This window comes from Coregonus clupeaformis, chromosome 26 (assembly GCF_020615455.1).
Source record: "Coregonus clupeaformis isolate EN_2021a chromosome 26, ASM2061545v1, whole genome shotgun sequence".
In the NCBI taxonomy this organism is placed as follows: domain Eukaryota; kingdom Metazoa; phylum Chordata; class Actinopteri; order Salmoniformes; family Salmonidae; genus Coregonus; species Coregonus clupeaformis.
The window spans coordinates 43,130,858-43,151,899 of NC_059217.1; the positions used below are offsets into that span (position 1 = coordinate 43,130,858).

At 41.6% G+C, this 21,042-nt stretch overlaps 1 protein-coding gene across 2 annotated transcripts in view; it reads left to right on the forward strand.

Moving 5' to 3' along the window:
* The first annotated feature begins 1,654 nt into the window (after nt 1–1,654).
* LOC121540809 (lactadherin) overlaps nt 1,655–21,042 on the forward strand; it is a 40,089-nt gene continuing 20,701 nt past the window's right edge. For both annotated transcript variants that reach the window (XM_045207873.1, XM_045207874.1), the window contains exons 1-3: nt 1,655–2,406; nt 16,524–16,643; nt 17,063–17,194. In XM_045207873.1, the coding sequence (XP_045063808.1) occupies nt 2,325–2,406; nt 16,524–16,643; nt 17,063–17,194 (334 nt within the window). In that variant the 5' untranslated portion in view covers nt 1,655–2,324. The remainder of the gene's footprint in view (nt 2,407–16,523; nt 16,644–17,062; nt 17,195–21,042) is intronic.

A 21,042-nucleotide genomic window follows, 5' to 3' on the forward strand; every position in this document is an offset into this window, starting at 1 on the left:
ATCAGAACTCCACCAGTTACTAAGTTACAGTAAATGGTGATGTCAGTCAATGTGGCGTCGGTAAATGTGGTGTCAGTGAATGTAATGTATGCGTCCGTCAATCAAAATGGCAATTTAATTCATGGATGTAGTGGGTTATTGCTTATTGCTTATAACCACCTAGCCTGACCGACATTGTTTTTAGAATGAGTTTATCTGAGAGTCCTAAAGCTGGTATGGACTCTCATGTATCTCAAACTGTTACAGTAATGATACACACAAACACAATAAGAATAATATTAGAACAGAGCAGAACGGCCTTTAAGTTGACCTAGAACCTACAATAAAAAAAAGAGAGATCATAGTGGTTTCCGTTTACTTATGCCCACTCACTCTGTCAACACAAATCACCTCTGACACCACGGATCGATCTCAGCCAATACAACACCCACACTCAGTCTTATAGTGCGTGAGAGAGAGAGAGAGAGAGAGAGAGAGAGAGAGAGAGAGAGAGGCAGAGAGAGAGAGAGAGAGAGAGAGAGAGAGGCAGAGAGAGAGAGAGAGTGGGAGAGAGAGAGAGAGAGAGAGAGAGAGAGAGAGAGTGAGAGAGAGAGAGAGAGAGAGAGAGAGAGAGAGAGAGAGAGAGAGAGAGAGAGAGAGAGAGAGAGAGAGAGAGAGAGAGAGAGAGAGACAGAGAGAGAGAGAGAGAGAGAGAGAGAGAGAGAGAGAGAGAGAGAGAGAGAGAGAGAGAGAGAGAGAGAGAGAGACAGTAGTTAGTTAGACCCACCACCACTGAAATAACCCTTTCTGCATACCCAGCAGCTAGCCCACCCTCACAAGAGTCTTACAAAATATCCTCACATTCTTCAAAAGTACACATCTGTTGCAGCTGTCAGACCAATAACATGGTCATTCAACAATATTGTGGTTATAAAGGAATGATGCCATGGTGTGTTTATCCGGTGGCAATGTTAAGCCACATACCTTGCTTATCAGGTGCAAAACACATTCCAAAAGCTTTGCATAAACATTTGTATTTGATAAGTTGCGTCAATTCAAATCTGGTATTGGAACAAAAAGAGGTCAATACACGTCTTCTAAAATAGACTAGTATTTTAATTCATGCAAAACACTTCAATGGTAAATATGATGTTCGTATATACAGGTCCACTGAAATACCACGCAGGGCACTCAGAAAACTGGTTCATTGTTATAAGTTCTTCTTTAAATACTCTGACAGAGATAGTTCCCGCTCCCTGCTGGCCTATCAGAGTAGAGACTGAGCGTGGTTTAGACTTACTCAGCCTATCGTTGGCGCACAGGCTGGTCCCAGCCCCTTGGCGCTTCACTGTTGCCAGGCATTAATTGTTATCTCCACAACTTGTCCCGAGTCAGCAACCTCAGACATCTTTGTAGCAGAACACATGTCCTTGAGCGGTCTAACAAAGAGGCAGTGTTTGTGTCTGTGTGAGACACGAGCCTTATCTCCCCCTACCCCCTAATAGTTCCCCACATTAATCACAGCTTGTTATGTTAAACAGTCTATATCAGTACAGCACAAACCTATTATGTTTAATCATTAATGCTTTCTTATTAAGCTAACAGCACATCTAAAATATAAGAGAATAATTTCCCACATATTATTTTTTTATTTTTATTAAAATATTATCACCTTTCCATAATTCATTGATTGACGCTCAAGCCTTTTCAGTTCTAACCAGGTGGACAGTAAAGTATCTAAGTATCTTATTCTGTTCTGTTCCATCCATTCCATTCCATGCTATTCTATTATATTCTAATGTGTGAAGTGAAATATAATTCCACCAAATCTTGGCAAGGTTCAAAAAAATAAAAACTGGAAGTGCATCACACCTTATTACAGATAAGGTAATGTAAAAAAAATGTAAATGTAATAGAGATTGTGGAAGATCTTCCAAACTAAACTGTTTTAAAGGCTACGTAAATGCATCAACAATACATTACCATCAATGCATCATTCTCACTGACAGTTGCAGCCCACGCCTTTTCACCGTCCTATATTTACTTTCAACTGTTTTTTTATAACACCCCCCGAGGAGGGCTTACAATTATAAAACAGAATCTAATTGGATGGAAGCAGAGATGCACGTGCTCTCTCTGAGCCCGCAATCGTTCATTGGGCGTTTTCGTTTTCCATGGCCCGGTGCCCCGGGCGAGTATTCCATTGGTCCTTAAGTAAAATCGCCACCTACCCGAAGTACCGGGCCATGCAAAACGCACTCGCCCAATTTCAACACAACTCGGAGCAGCTGTGTTTTTGTCAGAGCTGAGCAGTAGTCCGCAAGAGTTCAAAGAAAGAGTGCACTATGAAGACCCAAACTCGTTTCGCCTTCTCCATACCACTCTTTGCTCTTTGTTTTCTGGTTGGTGGCAGTTCCACAGTGAACGGTAAGTCGTTTTTTTGTTTGTTTACAGTAAACCTTTATAATGCGTTTAGCACGCCACGCCGTGTGTCGGTTGAAGGTGGATATCAGTCGGTGGTGTAATGCGAGTGTTTTTCTTCCGAAAGTGGTACCTTTTTTTCCTGTGCAATTTATATATTTCGACAGTGTGTGGGTAAGAGCTGGACATTCCAAGACTGGCGTAAGTGTCTACCGATTCAGTTCCTTTCCCAAAGTAACAACAGCGCATTCCTGTGTTGGGAATTGGAGAGTTCTTTGAGTTAGGCATGGGAACACATTGCCCCATGGAATCGAGCACATTTTGCTATGAATCTGTACAATAAGTATATTTTTTAGCTTAGTATTTAACTGAACAATATGCAATGGACAGTTTTGAACACACTTGTTATCTAGTGGTTGGTTAAGTCTGACGTGGCTAATCTAATTTGTATCACTCCCACGGTAGCAATTGTGTTTGAACTACTATCAACCAACTACTATTCTATATAGGTATAAAGATAACACAAGCCTTTCTTGGTTACAGTGCCTCACAAACCAGGCAAGATTTTTTGAATAGTTATTCAGAATAGATTTAGGCATAAGTAGGTATAAAAACCTCCTTATAAAAGAACTCGCACCTAAGGGCATTCTGTTCAAAGTACTGCTCACAGTAATGTCCATTATGTTTGCCCAAATCATCATCCGTATTTCGTTGGCACTGCTTTGTTTGCGCCCAGGACATGTGGACGAACAGAAAGGACATACGCCCTGATTGTTGCCTTCATCCTCAACTGTTTTGACCTGGAGGCAGATCCTTGACTCGTCAGAAAGTGGACATTTTGTGATCAGCAGTAGCCTACTTTTCAGTTTGATATGCCTAAGCATGTGGGCAATTCCACAGTAACGTAATTGCGCTGAGACTCCGATTTCAAAGTTGAGCAAACGTGCACAAGGACACATTTTAACAATTTACACTGAACATAAAAATACTGGAAGAACTGTGCAGATGGAATTTCGGTAAAATCTCCCTTTTTTTTTTTTTTGGCCACGTTTTCCAAAAACGGTTAAATATCTGCTCCAAATTAAGATTCAACATATCTGCAGAAAGAATGGGGAGTCAGCTATGACATGACTCATTGACTTTGAAAAATCTATTTTGGTTATTGAACTACAGTAAGTGAAGTGGATTTACTCCCGGTAACAGAATTGCAGTAACGGAATTTCATCATGGGTCCCTGATCTGTACTAAACAGAAATAAATAATTATGGACATGAATGTCATTCTCTTTATGGTGATGTATCCTAAATAGGTACTAACAGGTATAATATCCTCTTTTGCATAATATCCAGGCAATATCCTCTTTTGCACATTTTTATATTATTCAACATTTTAAATTTTGTTTAGTCATTTAGCAGAAGCTCTTATCCAGAGCGACTTACAGGAGCAATTAGGGTTAAGTGCCTTGCTTAAGGGCACATCGACAGATTTTTCACCTAGTCGGCTCGAGGATTAGAACCAGCGACCTTTCGGTTACTGGCACAACGCTCTTACCCACTAAGCTACCTAGGCTTGGGTGGTATACCATATATACCATTAAAAGCACAAACTAATTGATAGGTCTACTTTTACTTATTATGTCTGGGAACTGTCATTATCCGCCCTCATGAGGGAGAGAAATGAGAAAATATCTTCATGATATTTTAGTTTTTGGTAACGGAATTAAGGCACAAGGCAGTTTCACCGCTATGGATTGCAGCTTTAAAGGAGAAAGTCCCTGCCCTAAAATGCAGTCAAACTCCGTTTTCTTCACAAGGACATAAGGCTAGCCATGGTAAATAGGTGTGGTGGCTGCAAGGACCCAAACATTGAGTCACTTCTCTGGATGTGGCCGGCAAAGGCAGAGTTCAGAATTCAGCCAAAAAGTATTGGAACTTCCTGCCACTAATGACCATTCCAGCTATACAGTGCCTTCAGAAAGTATTCATCATACCCCTTGACCTATTTCACATTTAGTTGTGTTACAGCCTGAATTGTAAATTGATTAAAATTGACTTTTTTTTCCTCAACCATCTACACACAGTACCCCATTATGACAAAGTGAAAACATGTTTTTTGAAAATATTGAATGAAATACAGAAATGTCATTTACATAAGTACAGCAGTGAGTCTTTCTGGGTAAGTCTTTAAGAGCTTTCTACATCTGGGTTGTGCAACATTTATTATTTTCAAAATTCTTCAAGCTCTGTCAAATTGGTTGTTGATCATTGCTAGACAACCATTTTCAGGTCTTGCCATAGATTTAAGTAGATTTAAGTCAAAAGTGTAACTCGGACAATCTGGAACATTCAATGTCTTCTTGGTAATCAACTCCAGTGTAGATTTTTCCTTGTTTTATTGTCCTGCTGAAAGGTGAATTCATCTCCCAGTGTCTGGTGGAAAGCTTACTGAACAAGGTTTTCCTCTAGGATTTTGCCTGTGCTTAGCTCTATTCCGTTTCTTTTTTTTATCCTGAAAAACTCCCAGTCCTTAACGATTACAAGCATACCCATAACATGATGCATCCACCACTATGCTTGAAAATATGGAGATTGGTACTCAGTAATGTGTTGTATTGGATTTGTCCCAAACATAACACTTCGTATTCAGGACAAAAAGTGAATTGCTTTGCCACATTTTTTTGCAGTATTATTTTAGTGCCTTGTTGCAAACAGGATGCATGTTTTAGAATGTTTGTATTCTGTACAGGCTTCCTTCTTTTCGCTCTGTCAATTAGGTTAGTATTGTGGAGTAACTACAATGTTGTTGATCCATCCTCAGTTTTCTCCTATCACAGCCATTAAACTCTGTTTTAAAGTCACCGTTGGCTTCATGGTGAAATCCCAGTGTCATTTCCTTCCTTTCCAGCAACCGAGTTAGGAAGGCGGCCTGTATATTTGTAGTGACTGGGTGTATTGATATACCATCCAAAGTGTAATTAACAACTTCACCATGCTCTAAGGGATATTCAATGTCATTTATTTTATTTTCACCCCTCTACCAATAGGTGCCCTTCTTTGCAAGGCATTGGAAAACCTCCCTGGTCTTTGTGGTTGAATCTGTGTTTGAAATTCACTGCTTTACTGAGGGACCTTACAGACTTGTATGTGTGGGGTACAGAGATGAGGTAGTCATTCAAATATCATGTTAAACACTATTATTGCACACAGTGAGTCCATGCAACTTATTATGTCATTTATTAAGCACATTTTTGCTCCTGAACTTTAGGCTTGTTATAACAAAGGGGGTGAATACTTATTGACTCAAGACATTTCAGCTTTTCAGTTTGAATTAAATTGTGAAGATGTCGAAAAACATTATTCCACTTTGACATTATGGTGTATTGTGTGTAGGCCAGTGAAAGAAAAATCGAAATGTAATCAATTTTAAATTCAGGCTGTAACAAAACAATGTGGGAAAAAGTCAAGGCGTGTGAATACTTTCTGAAGGCACTGTACCTGTCCCTATACTTTCCTCACTGAACCCTTTCCATGTTACTGTACCACCAGCTGTGCCCTGGACACCATATGTGAATTGATTGCCCCCCATTTATCCTCTGAGTTTGTACTGCTTGGTGACCTAAATTGGGATATGCTTAATACCCCAGCCATCCTACAATCCAAGCTAGATGCCCTCAACCTCACGCAAATTATCAACGAACCTACCAGGTACAACCCTAAATCCTTAAACATGGGTACCCTCATAGATATCATCCTGACTAACATACCCTCTAAATACACCTCAGCTGTCTTCAACCAGGATCTCAGCGATCACTGCCTTATTGCCTGCGTCCGTAACGGGTCTGCGGTCAAACGACCACCCCTCATCACTGTCAAACGCTCCCTAAAACACTTTAGCGAGGAGGCCTTCCTAATTGACCTGGCCCAGGTATCCTGGATGGATATAGATCTCATTCCGTCAGTAGAGGATGCCTGGTTGTTCCTTAAAAGTAATTTCCTCTCAATCTTAAATAAACATGCCCCATTCAAAAAATACAGAACTAAGAACCGATATAGCCCCTGGTTCTCCTCAGACTTGACTGCCCTTGACCAGCACAAAAACATCCTGTGGCGTACAGCATTAGCATCAAATAGCCCCCGCGATATGCAACTTTTCAGGGAAGTTAGGAACCAATATACACAAGCAGTCAGGAAAGCAAAGGCTAACTTTTTCAAACAGAAATTTGCATCCTGTAGCACTAACTCCAAAAAGTTTTGGGACACTGTAAAGTCCATGGAGAATAAGAGTACTTCCTCCCAGCTGCCCACTGCACTGAGGCTAGGAAACACTATCACCACCGATAAATCTACAATAATCGAGAATTTCAACAAGCATTTTGCTACAGCTGGCCATGCTTTCCATCTGGCTACCACTAACCCGGCCACCAACTCTGCACCCTCTGCTGCAACTTGCCCATGCCCCCCCCGCTTCTCCTTCACACAAATTTAGACAGCTGATGTTTTGAAAGCGCTGCAAAATCTGGACCCCTACAAATCAGCTGGGCTAGACAATCTGGACCCTTTCTTTCTAAAACTAGCCGCCGAAATTGTCGCAACCCCTATTACTAGTCTGTTCAACCTCTCTTTCATAACGTCTGAGATCCCCAGAGATTGGAAAGCTGCCGCGGTCATCCCCCTCTTCAAAGGGGGTGACACTCTAGATCCAAACTGCTACAGACCTATATCCATCCTGCCCTGCCTTTCGAAAGTATTCGAAAGCCAAGTTAACAAACAGATCATCGACCATTTCGAATACCACCGTACCTTCTCCGCTATGCAATCCGGTTTCCGAGCTGGTCACGGGTGCACTTCAGCCACGCTCAAGGTCCTAAACGATATTATAACCACGATTGATAATAGACAGTACTGTGCAGCCGTCTTCATCGACCTGGCCAAGGCTTTCGACTCTGTCAACCACCGCATTCTTATTGGCAGACTAAATAGCCTTGGTTTCTCAAATGACTGCCTCGCCTGGTTCACCAACTACTTCTCGGATAGAGTTCAGTGTGTCAAATCGGAGGGCCTGTTGTCTGGACCTATGGCAGTCTCTATGGGGGTGCCACAGGGTTCAATTCTTGGGCCGACACTTTTCTCCGTGTATATCAATGATGTCGCTCTTGCTGCTGGTGACTCTCAGATCCACCTCTACGCAGACGACACCATTTTGTATACATCTGGCCCTTCATTGGACACTGTGTTAACAAACCTCCAAACGAGCTTCAATGCCATACAACAATCCTTCAGTAGCCTTCAACTGCTCTTAAACACTAGTAAAACTAAATGCATGCTTTTCAATCGAACGCTGCTAGCACCCGCCCACCCGACTAGAATCACCACTCTCGACGGGTCTGACCTAAAGTATGTGGACAACTACAAATATCTAGGTGTCTGGTTAGACTGTAAACTCAACTTCCAGACTCACATAAAGAATCTCCAATCCAAAGTTAAATCTAGAATTGGCTTCCTATTTCGCAACAAAGCCTCCTTCACTCATGCTGCCAAACATGCCCTCGTAAAACTGACTATCCTACCGATCCTTGACTTCGGCGATGTCATTTACAAAATAGCCTCCAACACTCTACTCAGCAAATTGGATGTAGTCTATCACAGTGCCATCCATTTTGTCTCCAAAGCCCCATACACTACCCACCACTGTGACCTGTACGCTCTTGTTGGCTGGTCCTCACTACATGTTCGTCGTCAAACCCACTGGCTCCAGGCCATCTATAAATCACTGCTAGGCAAATCCCCGCCTTATCTTAGCTCATTGGTCACCATAGCAGCACCCACCCGTAGTCTGCGCTCCAGCAGGTATATCTCACTGGTCATTCTCAAAGCCAACACCTCCTTTGGCCGCCATTCCTTCCAGTTCTCTGCTGCCAATGACTGGAACGAATTGCAAAAATCTCTGAAGCTGGAGACTTATCTCCCTCAACTTTAAGCATCAGTTGTCAGAGCACCTTACCGATCACTGCACCTGTACACAGCCCATCTGAAATTAGCCCACCCAACTACCTCATCCCTATATTGTTATTTATTTTGCTCTTTTGCACCCCAGTATCTCTATTTGCACATCATCTCTTGCACATCTAGCATTCCAGTGTTAATACTATTGTAATTATTCTGCACTATAGCCTATTTATTGCCTTACCTCCATAACTTGCTACATTTGCACACACTGTATATATATTTTCTGTTGTATTTCTGACTTTATGTTTTTTTTACCCCATATGTAACTCTGTGTTGTTTTTATTGCACTACTTTGCTTTATCTTGGCCAGGTCGCAGTTGTAAATGAGAACCTGTTCTCAACTGGCTTACCTGGTTAAATAAATGTGAAATAAAAAAAATAAAATAAAAAGCAGCCATGCTGCACCAGGGAGGCAAGGAAGGGCCACTGTTTTGGTCTTCATCCAGCCCTAGCAGTGTCATATATATATATATATGACCAGGGAAGATCTTAAGGGTCTGGGAACGAAGGCAGGTTTTCTGGGGGTTTATTAGGGGGTAGCTTTGACTGGGAATGCTCAGAGTAAGATTCAATGCCTGATTGACAGAAGCAGAGCTGTCCTGGGCTGTCCTGGTTATGCATCCACGATAGTTGCTGTAAAGGACAATATCAGAGCCAGTATAGTTTGGGTTGGTTCTATGGTATGAATCAGGCTTCAGTCGCTGGTCCCCTGTGTTCGGAGTTGTGGTGAGGGAAGTGCAAAGCCATGTTTTGTGTCATGCTGAGGCGTACTTTTTCTCACAACAAGACCACTCCAATCAGCTGAAGGAGACGGGGCTAAATATAGCTGGACGCAGGGCCAATTGCTCGATTCTAGTGTGTCTCTGTGTGTGTGTCTTATGAACCATTCAAAAGGCTGCTGCCTGCCATAGCCCTTGCCATCTGCAGTGTCAGTAGGGTCCAGCCTTTGGGGACCTGTCTCATTTTGTTCTGGCGACTTTACTTTTAATGTAAACTCTTTCCGATTGGGTCTCATATTAATTTTGAATAACGACCGGCTAATGAATCTTTCATCGCAGTATGGAACATTCTAATTCGGGCTTCAATCATTGTCGCTCGTCCCACTTTCCAATCTGCTGCGTTAAATATTTTAAATGCCATCCCATGATCTGATACATGCAGCCAAACTCCATTCAAACTTCGCAGCATCATTTTGTGGCCACCAAAGAGACTCACTTGATTAGAACATTCCACAGTTTAGATGTTTTTCAAGATACATTTCGGATCAGTCATTATACACCACATGAAGTGTAACACGAAAAAATTGTAGTAATTCAGAGTTGGCTAAATATACTAGACTATAGCATGAAGTTCATAGAAGCTACTGTAGCCTACGTGAGTTAGCCTACCTCTGAGAATACGTTCAGGTATAGTCCCTTCGTTTCAGGATGTTTTTTTTATTGTTTGGTGCTTAATGAATATCGACCCTGAAGGGTGATTTTCCCCGGTTCCCATTTGGCGCCTATGGCAGTAAGTCATTGGACTTTGGCTGGCGCTCGACAGGTCTCAGACCATGTCTGTGTTCTGCCTCAGTGCCTTTATGGCTGGCGCTCTACAGGTCTCAGACCATGTCTGTGTTCTGCCTCAGTGCCTTTAATCAGTCCTGATGGAAAAAAAACGTGCTTCTCTCCTAATGCTGTCGACTCACTTAAGGCTGTCTCCGACAACAACAAAAAAATCTTGGCCGACCTAGAGTTGTCTTTTCTTTCGACCAATCAATTGCTCAAATGTTTTATGTACTGAGCTTGTCTGATGCTTTAAGCATGCTGTTTGATTAAATAATTAAGACACAAATGACTTGAGGGAGCCAGAGATCAATATAGCCTAACCAGAAGGAAAAAAACCTGTTCCCGACCCTCCCGCTGCTGCTGGCCTTCGCTCCTGAATTTGCCGGTAATAGGCTACACCAGGGTCGGCAACCTTTTCCATTTGGAGTGCCAATTTATCTTACCATTTCTACCGATCTGCGTGCCAGTTATGATTTTCATATGCACATTTTCATGGAACAGTTTCATTTGATTTATAATAGTCTTTGTATCTCAAAATCATTGTCATGTGTTAATCTAAATTCTTTGAAAATTATACACCTGAAAGTAACCTCTATTGCTATTGCCAACTATGTAAAAATAGCCTACATAAAACCAATAAATAAAAACATTTGATTTAAAAAATTTAACATCCTACAAATCACATTGGCTAAGCATGGCCTGTCTGCAAAGAACTTGAAACATTGTATTAACTGTGTCCAGCCTAACAACATTGTATAAAATATTCTGGGCCCACAGTTTCCTGCTCCAGTGAACTCGGGACAGACACAGCTGTAGGCTATTTGTGCAAGGTTTGAAGAAGTAGGGCGGCAGGTAGCCTAGCGGGTTAAGAGCATTGGGTCGGTTACCGAAAGATCGCTGGTTCGAATCCCCGAGCTGACAAGGTGAAAAAATTTGCCCTTGAGCAAGGCACTTAACCCTAATTGCTCCTGTAAGTCACTCTGGATAAGAGCGTCTGCTAAATTACTCAATTGTAAAAAAAAATAAAAAAGTAATCAGGTATTTTATGACGTTTCGCTGGATCATAGCATTACATTTTTCCTTTTCATGCCGTGTGGTCATCGTAAGGGAGAGAGCTGGAAATATTTGTCGAATACATTGAGGAACTATTGTCATTCTCAATGGATTCTAAAAACAGACTTTGTTTACTTGCTGTTTGAGGTGAAGAAAAAATTACTTTGAGAATCTCCACAGCTCATTAGTGGTGGTGAGTTAAGACAATCAGAAATAATATCAGACATCCCCAAATGGGTTTATTTATTTATCAACATTGACACTGTCTGTGCCTGTTGGTCCAAGCAGCCTGAGCTTCTCAGCAGCAGATTAATAATTCCCTGGAACTCTTAAACACAAACCTCAGACAGTGTTATTTATTTCCTCTGACTATACCGGAGGAGGACTATAGTTACGTGGTCAACTGATGTCCTAACTCAAATCCAATCTCTGTCTCAGCCTGTGGACCTCCTGATTTAGATGGTGAGTCATGTGGCTGAAGCCTTTCTGTGGTATTTGGGACGCAGCCTTTCTGTGGTATTTGGACCAGCAGGGATCTGGGACAATGGAAAGGCAGGTTTTTTTTGGTTTATCAAAAAGGGGCGTAGATGGTGGGTGGGGGGCGTGGCAGGGGGCGTGGTAATGACTGCGGTCGTCTCGTCGGCGCAGCAAAAGTTTAGAGAATTTGAGGCCCCCATCTTGGTGGTAGAGAAATGTTTGCATTTTTAAGGCAATTTATTGTGAATCCTACATATTCTGCCATGAAGCTGAGAGAACTTTGCAGTTTAAAGGTAATTTCCTGCGATTTTATGCATTTTGCCATGATATTATTTTTGCTGAAACATAAGAACAAAATGAATACTGCTAAATTCATTGTTTTGGGATATTTCTATTCTCCCTGACTGTCTAGCTTTTATTTTGGCGATTGTTAGTTCTCAAAGATTACGTTATTTATAAATATATATTGGTCCATTATCTTTTCTACATACTTTATCTTGTTTTAAGTTTACACTCCATCCTTAATGTTTTTTTTGATGATTTTGTAAATGTTTACACTGTTTGGACTTAGGTGTAAAATACGCTTAGGCGGCCCGCCTAAGGATTGCAATGGCAGAAATATACCTGAAAGGGCTGTTACTTACTAGAGTTTATAATGACAGTAAAAAACTGCCAACCTTGAATTACTCTGATTGGTTGGCTTATAATGAGGGACACGCCTTCTCATACACCAGTATACCAAACATTAGGAACACCTTCCTAATATTGAGTTGCACCACGCCATTTGCCCTCAGAACAACTTCAATTTGTCGGGGCATGGACTCTACAAGGTGTTGAAAGCGTTCCACAGGGATGCTGGCCCATGTTGACTCCCACAGTTGTGTCAAGTTGTCTGGATTCCTTTGGGTGGTGGACCGTTCTCGATACACACGGGGAAACTGTTGAGCTTGAAAAACCCAGCAGTGTTGCAGTTCTTGAAACAAAGCCTGGTACCTACTACCATACCCCGTTCAAAGGCACTTCAATGTTTTGTCTTGCCCATTCACCCTCTGAATGGCGCACACACACAATCCGTGTCTCAATTGTCTCGAGGCTTAAAAATCCTTCGTTAACCTGTCTCCTCTCCTTCATCTACACTGATTTTGTTTTTTGAAGTGGGTTTAACAAGTGACGTCAATAAGGGATCATAGCTTTCACTTGGTCAGTCTTTCAGGGAAAGAGCAGGTGTTCTTAATGTTTTGTCCACTCAGAGTATATAGAGTACACAATAGTTACATTTAGTGGCAGTGGTGGGATCCTGTTGTTGACCTCTGTTCACATTAACACCAATGTCAACACTGAGAAGTGCCACTGCACTTATCAGGGCATGTTCATTCAACTGCGATTAACTCTTACTCATTGACCTCTTTATATTATCTCACAGAGACTGAATATTATTCGGTGAGGGTGATAAGTGTCTCTAGCCTAGAGTCTCCTAAGACTTCCTTCCTTTGCGAACTCAACACTTGACTTGACTCAACATTTCAGCTGTTGAGAGAGGGTGGCTAATCAACCAGATCAGCTAATCAAACATGTCGATACCCCCACTGCTGCCAATGAGTCAGCAGCTGTCTTCATTCCCATTCAATACTGAGGATCAGGGTTCGGGCCAATTTTCATTTCAGTCAATTCAGGAAGTTTACGGAAATTCAAATTCCATGACCCACTGCCAATGGGTCAGAAAAGCCCTTATAAACTCCACCCTATCTATGCTTTTTCTCCATTCCCATTCAATACTGAGGATAGGATGAGAATGAATGGCTGTGGCTGTTGGACTCCCCCTGCCTAAATAAAGGTTAAATAAAAATAATTATTGAATACTTTTTTGAATAGACATAAATGAGTGCACCACTTTGTTTTTTCTCAACAGATAAACATCAGGAAATATTTTTTCATGTCAGCAACTATTTGTAGAAGCGAAATGATTTCTCAATAAATGAAAGTGAAACTTTAACCTGTGACTTTTGTTATAGCTATCACTGAAATGTGTTGACAATATAGAAACTAATAAACCACTTCTCTATGATCACTTGATGTTTGTTAGGCAGGTTCTGCTGAACAACCATAGAGAATCAACTGTTTACTTGGAGAAGAACATTTAATTAAAGTTAAGAATAGTAGCTATTTTAATAATGATAATGTCTTGCCAAGGTCGCAGTTGTAAATGAGAACTTGTTCTCAACTGGCTTATCTGGTTAAATAAAGGTTAAATAAATAAAATTATAAAATATAAAAAATATCCCAGTGCTTATTAAAGTCCCATAATTATTTAGGTAATGTCTAGGGAGTCATGGTGGTTAGACCACCGGTTTTTAAGCTGCAACCACCTTGACAAATGTGTGTGTAATTTGAATTTACTCACAGAAACCAAGTAAGTAGCACATGATCCACAGTTCAGCTTCGAAGACCAGGTCTGTGTTCAGTAGACACGAAATGGAAGAGAACTCAAACTCTTTTTTTTGTTGCTACGGTGTACCCTAATGAGTTAGGTCATTGTTCAGAAGGTCATTCTTTCAACAGGGACTACATTTTGGCACTCAAGGTTTTTCCGGAAGGAGCTGTCTGCTTCGTATTAGGAAGTAGGGCTGGGAATAGCCAGGGACCTCACGATACAGTATTATCACGATACTTAGGTGCAGATTACAATATGTATTACGATTTTCACGATTTTGTGTGTATTGCGATTTGATTCTGTGATATTTATTTGCGATTCGATGTTCCAAACATTGCTCACCATATGTCTACTGCAGAGGGCCAAGAGAGAGACATGAGAAAACAAGTTTTGATCAGTCATGGAAATAAAAGTGCTGAAAACGATTTTGGCTCCCTATTTAAAAAGATGGATAACAAGCTATGACGGAAAAGTACTGGAGTTTTGGTACAGACAATAAGCGCAAAAATAATATTGCGATATGTAACTATTTGATTTTCACTTGTAGGAAAAGATAAACAAACATAAATATTTAGATAAGGAGGTGTGGGTGCTGCCAGCCAAAGCTTCGCTGTGTTACAACCCCCAGAGACTGAGACTCTGCGCTCATCAAGGCCATGACACCACTGAAAACACTTGATGACTTAGCTTTAGGCTACATCGCAAAACAGGATGTTGGTGAAATGGATCATTCACAGTTGCGCACACATCTATTCTGTATCTATTTCTATTAGCAGGTTCTTGCCAAATAGCAAAAGGCTACATTGTGAAAAAGAAAATGGATGTCCTGTGTAAATTCCCTCTTAAAAATGAAGATCCGACAAGGAAGACCAAAAGGTCTTGAACGATGGCCCCAATGATGTATATAAACCCTGGATTGCTGATGCTATGTATTGGCCGATGAGAGGCTTTGAAGCCACCGATCGGCCATATTGGCACTCCCCAGAAGGAGCAGTCCTTCATAGGAATGAATGGAATTCTACAGTATTTCAATTAAATGTTTCAATATGTTTTTGTTGTACTGGGGACAGTAACATTAGTACTTTCTAAAACATATTTTAAGGAAAATATTTGTATATATTTTTTAATGTTTTATGTTTAGCACATAATATATGTTTTATGTAATCATGTGTCTGTAACAGAATAAACTTGGCAAAAACAAATGTAGATGTTACTAAATGCATTTTTATAGTTTATTTTTTACAATGGTGGGGGAGTGCCAAGATGAAGGCACGGTGGCTTCAAAACAACAGTGCCCCTTGTCAATCATCTAGTGTGTATATATAAATCATTGGATGGCCCTCTTTGAGTACTTTGAAAAGGCATCCTTCCTTCCTTCCTTGAAGTAATCACATCTAAATTGGTTGGTTTGGGAAAAGCAATTATGTGGCAGGTTTTCTTTTATCTGATCGAAATCAAACACTTCTGATCTGTGGTAAGCTCGATGGAACTGTACAGAAACCACCTTTTTATAGTCTGTTCCCAAAACAGGATATGAAGTCATGAGCTCCACTGGCACATCTTAGCTGTGTTCACCCAGGATAAACTTTGCCCAGAGATTGTGGTGTGTTTTGATGCCGGAGAGGGAGGGGGAACACTGTGAGTCTCACCAACGTGCCATCATTTTTCACCATGGCCTTGTGGGAGGCCAGGCTATCTAGACCCCCTAATTCACAGCAATCCGTTCACGTAGTCCACAGCGATCAGTTCACAGCTATTGTTCCCTACTTCCTTCACAAATAACAACTCTTCCACGTGTCAAAGTTCATTCTAAATGAGACTTTGCACTTTCTCCAGTCTAATCTACAATTTGTTTTATTTTTCAAGTACATATTTCCCCTCTGCTTCCTTTTCCCCTAGTGGTGGTGTATTTCCCCTAGTGGTGGTGTATTTCCCCTAGTGGTGGTGTATTTCCCCTAGTGGTGGTGTATTTCCCCTAGTGGTGGTGTATTTCCCCTAGTGGTGGTGTATTTCCTCTTTGAGAAATATGGGCTACAGGGAGTTTCCAGCATGTCTACACCAATCCAATCGTTTTTGTGGGGGGTGGAGTGTACAAGTGCACACTTCAGGAGAAAGTAGAGATTATTGGGACGCAGGGTCTGAATTCCCCCTGTGATCATCATGGCGAAAGCTTGAAACACTGTGGGCTAACTGACCATGGTGGAGCCAGACACACTAGTGATTGGAAACATCCAGTATCTGTGTGTCTAGAATCGCTGTGTCAGCAGGCGGACAAGCCACTCATGACAGTCAGTGCTGTGTCATCCCTTGTCCAAATGAAATCCGATGGCCTAATAGGATACCTAATACCCACAGTGTGGTAGGTGTCAAAGTGTGTTGCTAACTCCATCACTGAGTCACCAGGAAATGTCAGGCCCCTTTTGTAGGAATTACAAGGCTACGAAACAATTTTTCACTATTAAAAAGTGTGTCAATGCTGATCTGTATGCCGTTACTGAATAAACGATTGAATACATTGTTGAATAACCAATTGCCTTTCCGGCTTTGGAAAGAGGTTTTCTGACACAGGCTTCCTGGTTAAATATTGGTCACTGTTCCTCTCTCTCCCAGGTGACTACTGTGAGATAAATGTCTGCAGTAATGGGGGGACCTGTGTGACCGGCGCCAGATCCTCCATCTGCATCTGCCCCGATGGCTACACTGGGGACACCTGCAACGACACTGAGACCGGTACGGAGAACAGAACAATATTAATATCTGCACAAAAGCATTATAGCTAGGTCTTTGAATTAGTATCAAGTATAGTTATTCATTTTGTAAAGTTATTTGTAGGCCAGTTATAAGGAGTCCAAAGCTGTTATCAATGCCTATAGTATGTATTTCTAAAGCACTATGGATGTCTTGTGACTGTTCATAAAGGTGTTAACGCCAACAGATGGTACATAGACAGTGTTGGAGGGAGATTCTGAGAGGCTGTCTCTGTACTACACGGTATTGCCAATATGGCCCTAATAATATTATTCCCTATCCTCCTCCCTTGCATCTCTGCCCCAGGTCATTGCTGTAGAAAGAGGATGTGATCGCGGTCAACCTACCTGGTACAATGGTAGTACAATGAGGATTAATAATAAGTTATATTTGCTTCCCAGGGCCATGCAACCCCAACCCCTGCAAGAACGATGCCATCTGCGACGTGACTGGCCAGAAACGCAGAGGCGACGTCTTCAGCGAGTACATCTGCAAGTGCCAGGATGGCTTTGACGGAGTCCACTGCCAGAACAGTAAGGGTCCGCTGCCAGAACAGTAAGGGTCCGCTGCCAGAACAGTAAGGGTCCGCTGCCAGAACAGTAAGGGTCCGCTGCCAGAACAGTAAGGGTCCGCTGCCAGAACAGTAAGAGTCCGCTCAACGTTTACATTCACATAGAATCTATTAGCCAAGCTGTTGAGTATGGAAGAATATGGCTGCCAATGTTATGGTTGGCTTTATTCACTTTGCATGAGGATGCGATGTTGTCATCTATTCTAGGCAGAATGGTGGGTTATCCAAATTGAGATCCAATTTTAAACACATCAAACTTTGATTTAAAAAGTGGATTAAAACTGACATGTCAACACACTCAAACTGACCAACACATTGACCACCACATTGTGGTGCACTCACAAGAACTAGTGAATTTCATCAGCCCAACCTAATTGTTGCATTCCAGTTCAACATTTACCTGCTCTGTCGCAGTCTACCATTGAAGACTACACTCGGAAGTCATGCTATTTGTATTTGAGCAATATGATTGGCCGTTCAAGCACCACCATGCTCCCGCAAGTCACAACTTCTCGAGCAGTAGCCTACATGAGTTGATGCCTTCACACAGCACACGAGCTGTCCCAAGCAAAAATAAACGCCCATCAATCTACTCGATTAGCTTATTTTATTTTTAGGGTAAGTTATTTACAAAAGTAAACCTTCAATAGTGAACATGCTAGCAATAGCTGGCTACTGTTGATAGTCTACTAGAAGAAAGCTACAAAAAGACACCTAGCATTTGTCTTGGTTAGTCTACTGTAGCCATGACGATAACTCTTTTGGAACGTTTGTCTTAAAGGGGCAACATCCTATTTTGAGATGTAAAAAAATAACTTTGCAAAATTACATACTTTAGAAACAAAAATGTATTCAATTAATACAATGCAATTCTAAAGAATAGAGTAATGACTTACATTGCTAAATTATATTACACAGCTTTTTAATACATATCATAATAACCAAATGTAGCCTATTAATAGCTGAATGTAGAGCGAAAGCATGCCAACCTATAGGCCCTCATGACCCCAATGCATTTAAAAACTACACTATGTCCGGACCAGTATAAATTATTTTCATGCCTGTAGATGTGTGGCTAACTGGGCCAGTGAGAAACCAAGTTAATGTTGGACCATGCCCTGTGGTAGATACAATGAGCGAGAGAGGTCGGAGGTGTGTTCATTGGAATAGATTAGACCTAGAGAAACAAAGGCTGTGTTTACACAGGAAGCTTGATTCTGATATTTTTCCTCTAATTGGTGTTTTGACCAGATCAGCTCTTTTGTAAATAATTGGGCAAAAGGTCAGAATTGGGCTGCCTGTGTAAACACATGATACAAGAAAACCAGTTATTCTGACATGGCGTTGATGTAGAAAACAAATGTTATTCTGACATGGCTTTCATGCAGAAAAAAACTGTTATTCTGAAATGGCGTTGACACAGAGGCACAGGAGGCTGAGGCAGCAGTAAGTGGGTTTTTCAACCCAAGCAGCTGTTGTCCTTACGGGAGCGTCTCTCCGAATATGGCATGGTTCAACTCCCAACTGGCAGCATATGCTTGGCCCCGAGCACTGCACGTAACAGACAGGTGGTGACTGTGTGCTGTTATGTCACAGAAAAATGGAGCAACCAAAAATATGCAAAAAGCTAATTTAGTTTGGAAGTAATCGTATACATGTATTTTCCCAAATGTATGGCTTAAACAAATCAAGGTACGTCTTTTTTTTTATGATGCGTGGTGAACACTGACACATATTGAACATCCTTAGGTCTACAGACTCAAGTGGTTGATTATGACAAAAACCACAATGATACAATGTGTTGAGAGCTATTCATGGTTTGTCGGTAATTAGGGGTTTGTGTGTGTGAATATGTGTGACAGTGAGTGGCAGGCAGATTTTTGGTTGTTTTAGGAGTTGCCTCAACCACACACAGGATATGGCTAGTCTGAAGTGGACAGATTAAGCTCTGCACCACCTTGGGAGGTCTGTTTGCATCCATTTCTGTTTACGTGGGTGTGTGCATTTTTGTGACACAAATGCTCTGTTTACAGTAGTTTATGGAAGCCACACTGCTCTGTTTACAGTAGTTTCTGGTAGCCACACTGCTCTGTTTACAGTAGTTTCTGGTAGCCACACTGTTCTGTGTACAGTAGTTTCTGCTAGCAACACTGCTCTGTTTACAGTAGTTTCTGGTAGCCACACTGCTCTGTGTACAGTAGTTTCTGGTAGCCACACTGCTCTGTGTACAGTAGTTTCTGGTAGCAAACACTGCTCTGTTTACAATAGTTTCTGCTAGCAAACACTGCTCTGTTTACAATAGTTTCTGGTAGCCACACTGCTCTGTTTACAATAGTTTCTGGTCGCCACACTGCTCTGTTTTATAGTAGTTTCTGCTCGCCACACTGCTCTGTTTATAGTAGTTTCTGGTAGCCACGCGTTATTGTTATTTACATTGACATGTTAGTCATTTAGCAGACGCTCTTATCCAGAGCGACTTACAGTAGTGAGTGAAATACATTTTAATTTAAAAAATAATGTGTACTGGTCCCCCATGGGAATCGAACCCACAACCCATGCTCTACCAACTGAGCTACACGGGACATCCAGATTAGTGCCCAAAAGTCCAGTGATGCCCAGACATTCTGAACGCGGGCTGTTTCATATAAATTACACCATAGTGGCCTGGAAATACGATGACATTGCCAAGTAGGCAAATATTTAGTAGGAAACAACTTTGCCATCAATGTCATGTTGTCAAATTTACTTGAGACTGATGGCAATGTTGTCATTAACCAGCATTGTTAGCTAACGTTAGTCAAAAACAGCTAGCAATGCTATCTAAACCCTGGTGGTCTCCCCTCAATCTTAGTTAGCTTAGTGATTTTACTATTCCTTGAATTACATTATGGGATATAATTAAGTTAAGATGTTATCAGGGGGTGTCATTCTAATTTGATTTGTTATTTTGATTTAACAGGCAGTGTTATTTTTTGAACGCATGAATCACGATGTGAGTCATGTGTATAAAGGGGGAATTACTGTTTCCTGGGGCTTTTGGTAAATATGCTAATTGTATTAAGAATATGAGCAGTAGTAATTAATGTGTTATGTGCAAATGTATTTGTGGTGGGAGACGGTACAGAGGAGGCCTGTCTCTGAAACTAGTGGACTGCAAGAAGGCGCACTTCCTAATCTCAAGGCTTCTCCTGACTGATGAGAAGACTTGGTAAAGTAGCATACTGTGTCTCACTTAACAATGTTCTTAAGACTCTCTTCTAATGGGTGAAGGCTTCTCTGCCCAACCTAGCAGGAGAATCTGAGAGTTGTCTATGCTGGAGGCTTTGTGGCAGTAAAATATTATAGAAGTAAGAGCTGGTCAGACCCTAGGGGGAGAGGCCTGTACCAGGTGTTGCTGACTACCTCATTGGCGGTGAAATTAGCAAAAGAAGATACCTGGATCCATGTGTCCCAAGGTAGGAGAGTTCCAATCCCAGAGGAGGAAGATGGACCCGCCACTGCATGGCATTGTTTTCTTTTGTATCTGTTTGTGTCTTTGCAGCAGTGACTCTCAGCTTCCCTATTGGTACGCTGCTAGAAGGACACACTCCACATACCGATGTTAATAAATTGAGTAAGATTCTGCCTGAGCCCGAGACACTAGTGAAGAAAGAAGGTTAAAAGCTAAAGGGACCATACATCGTCACCCAGGCTACACCAACGGCTGTGCGGATAGAGGGGAGATCGACCTGGTATCATCTAAACCACTGCACCAGAGTACTATGAGGAAACCGACTACATAGAGATGAGGGAGCTGAGGATGCTGGAGCT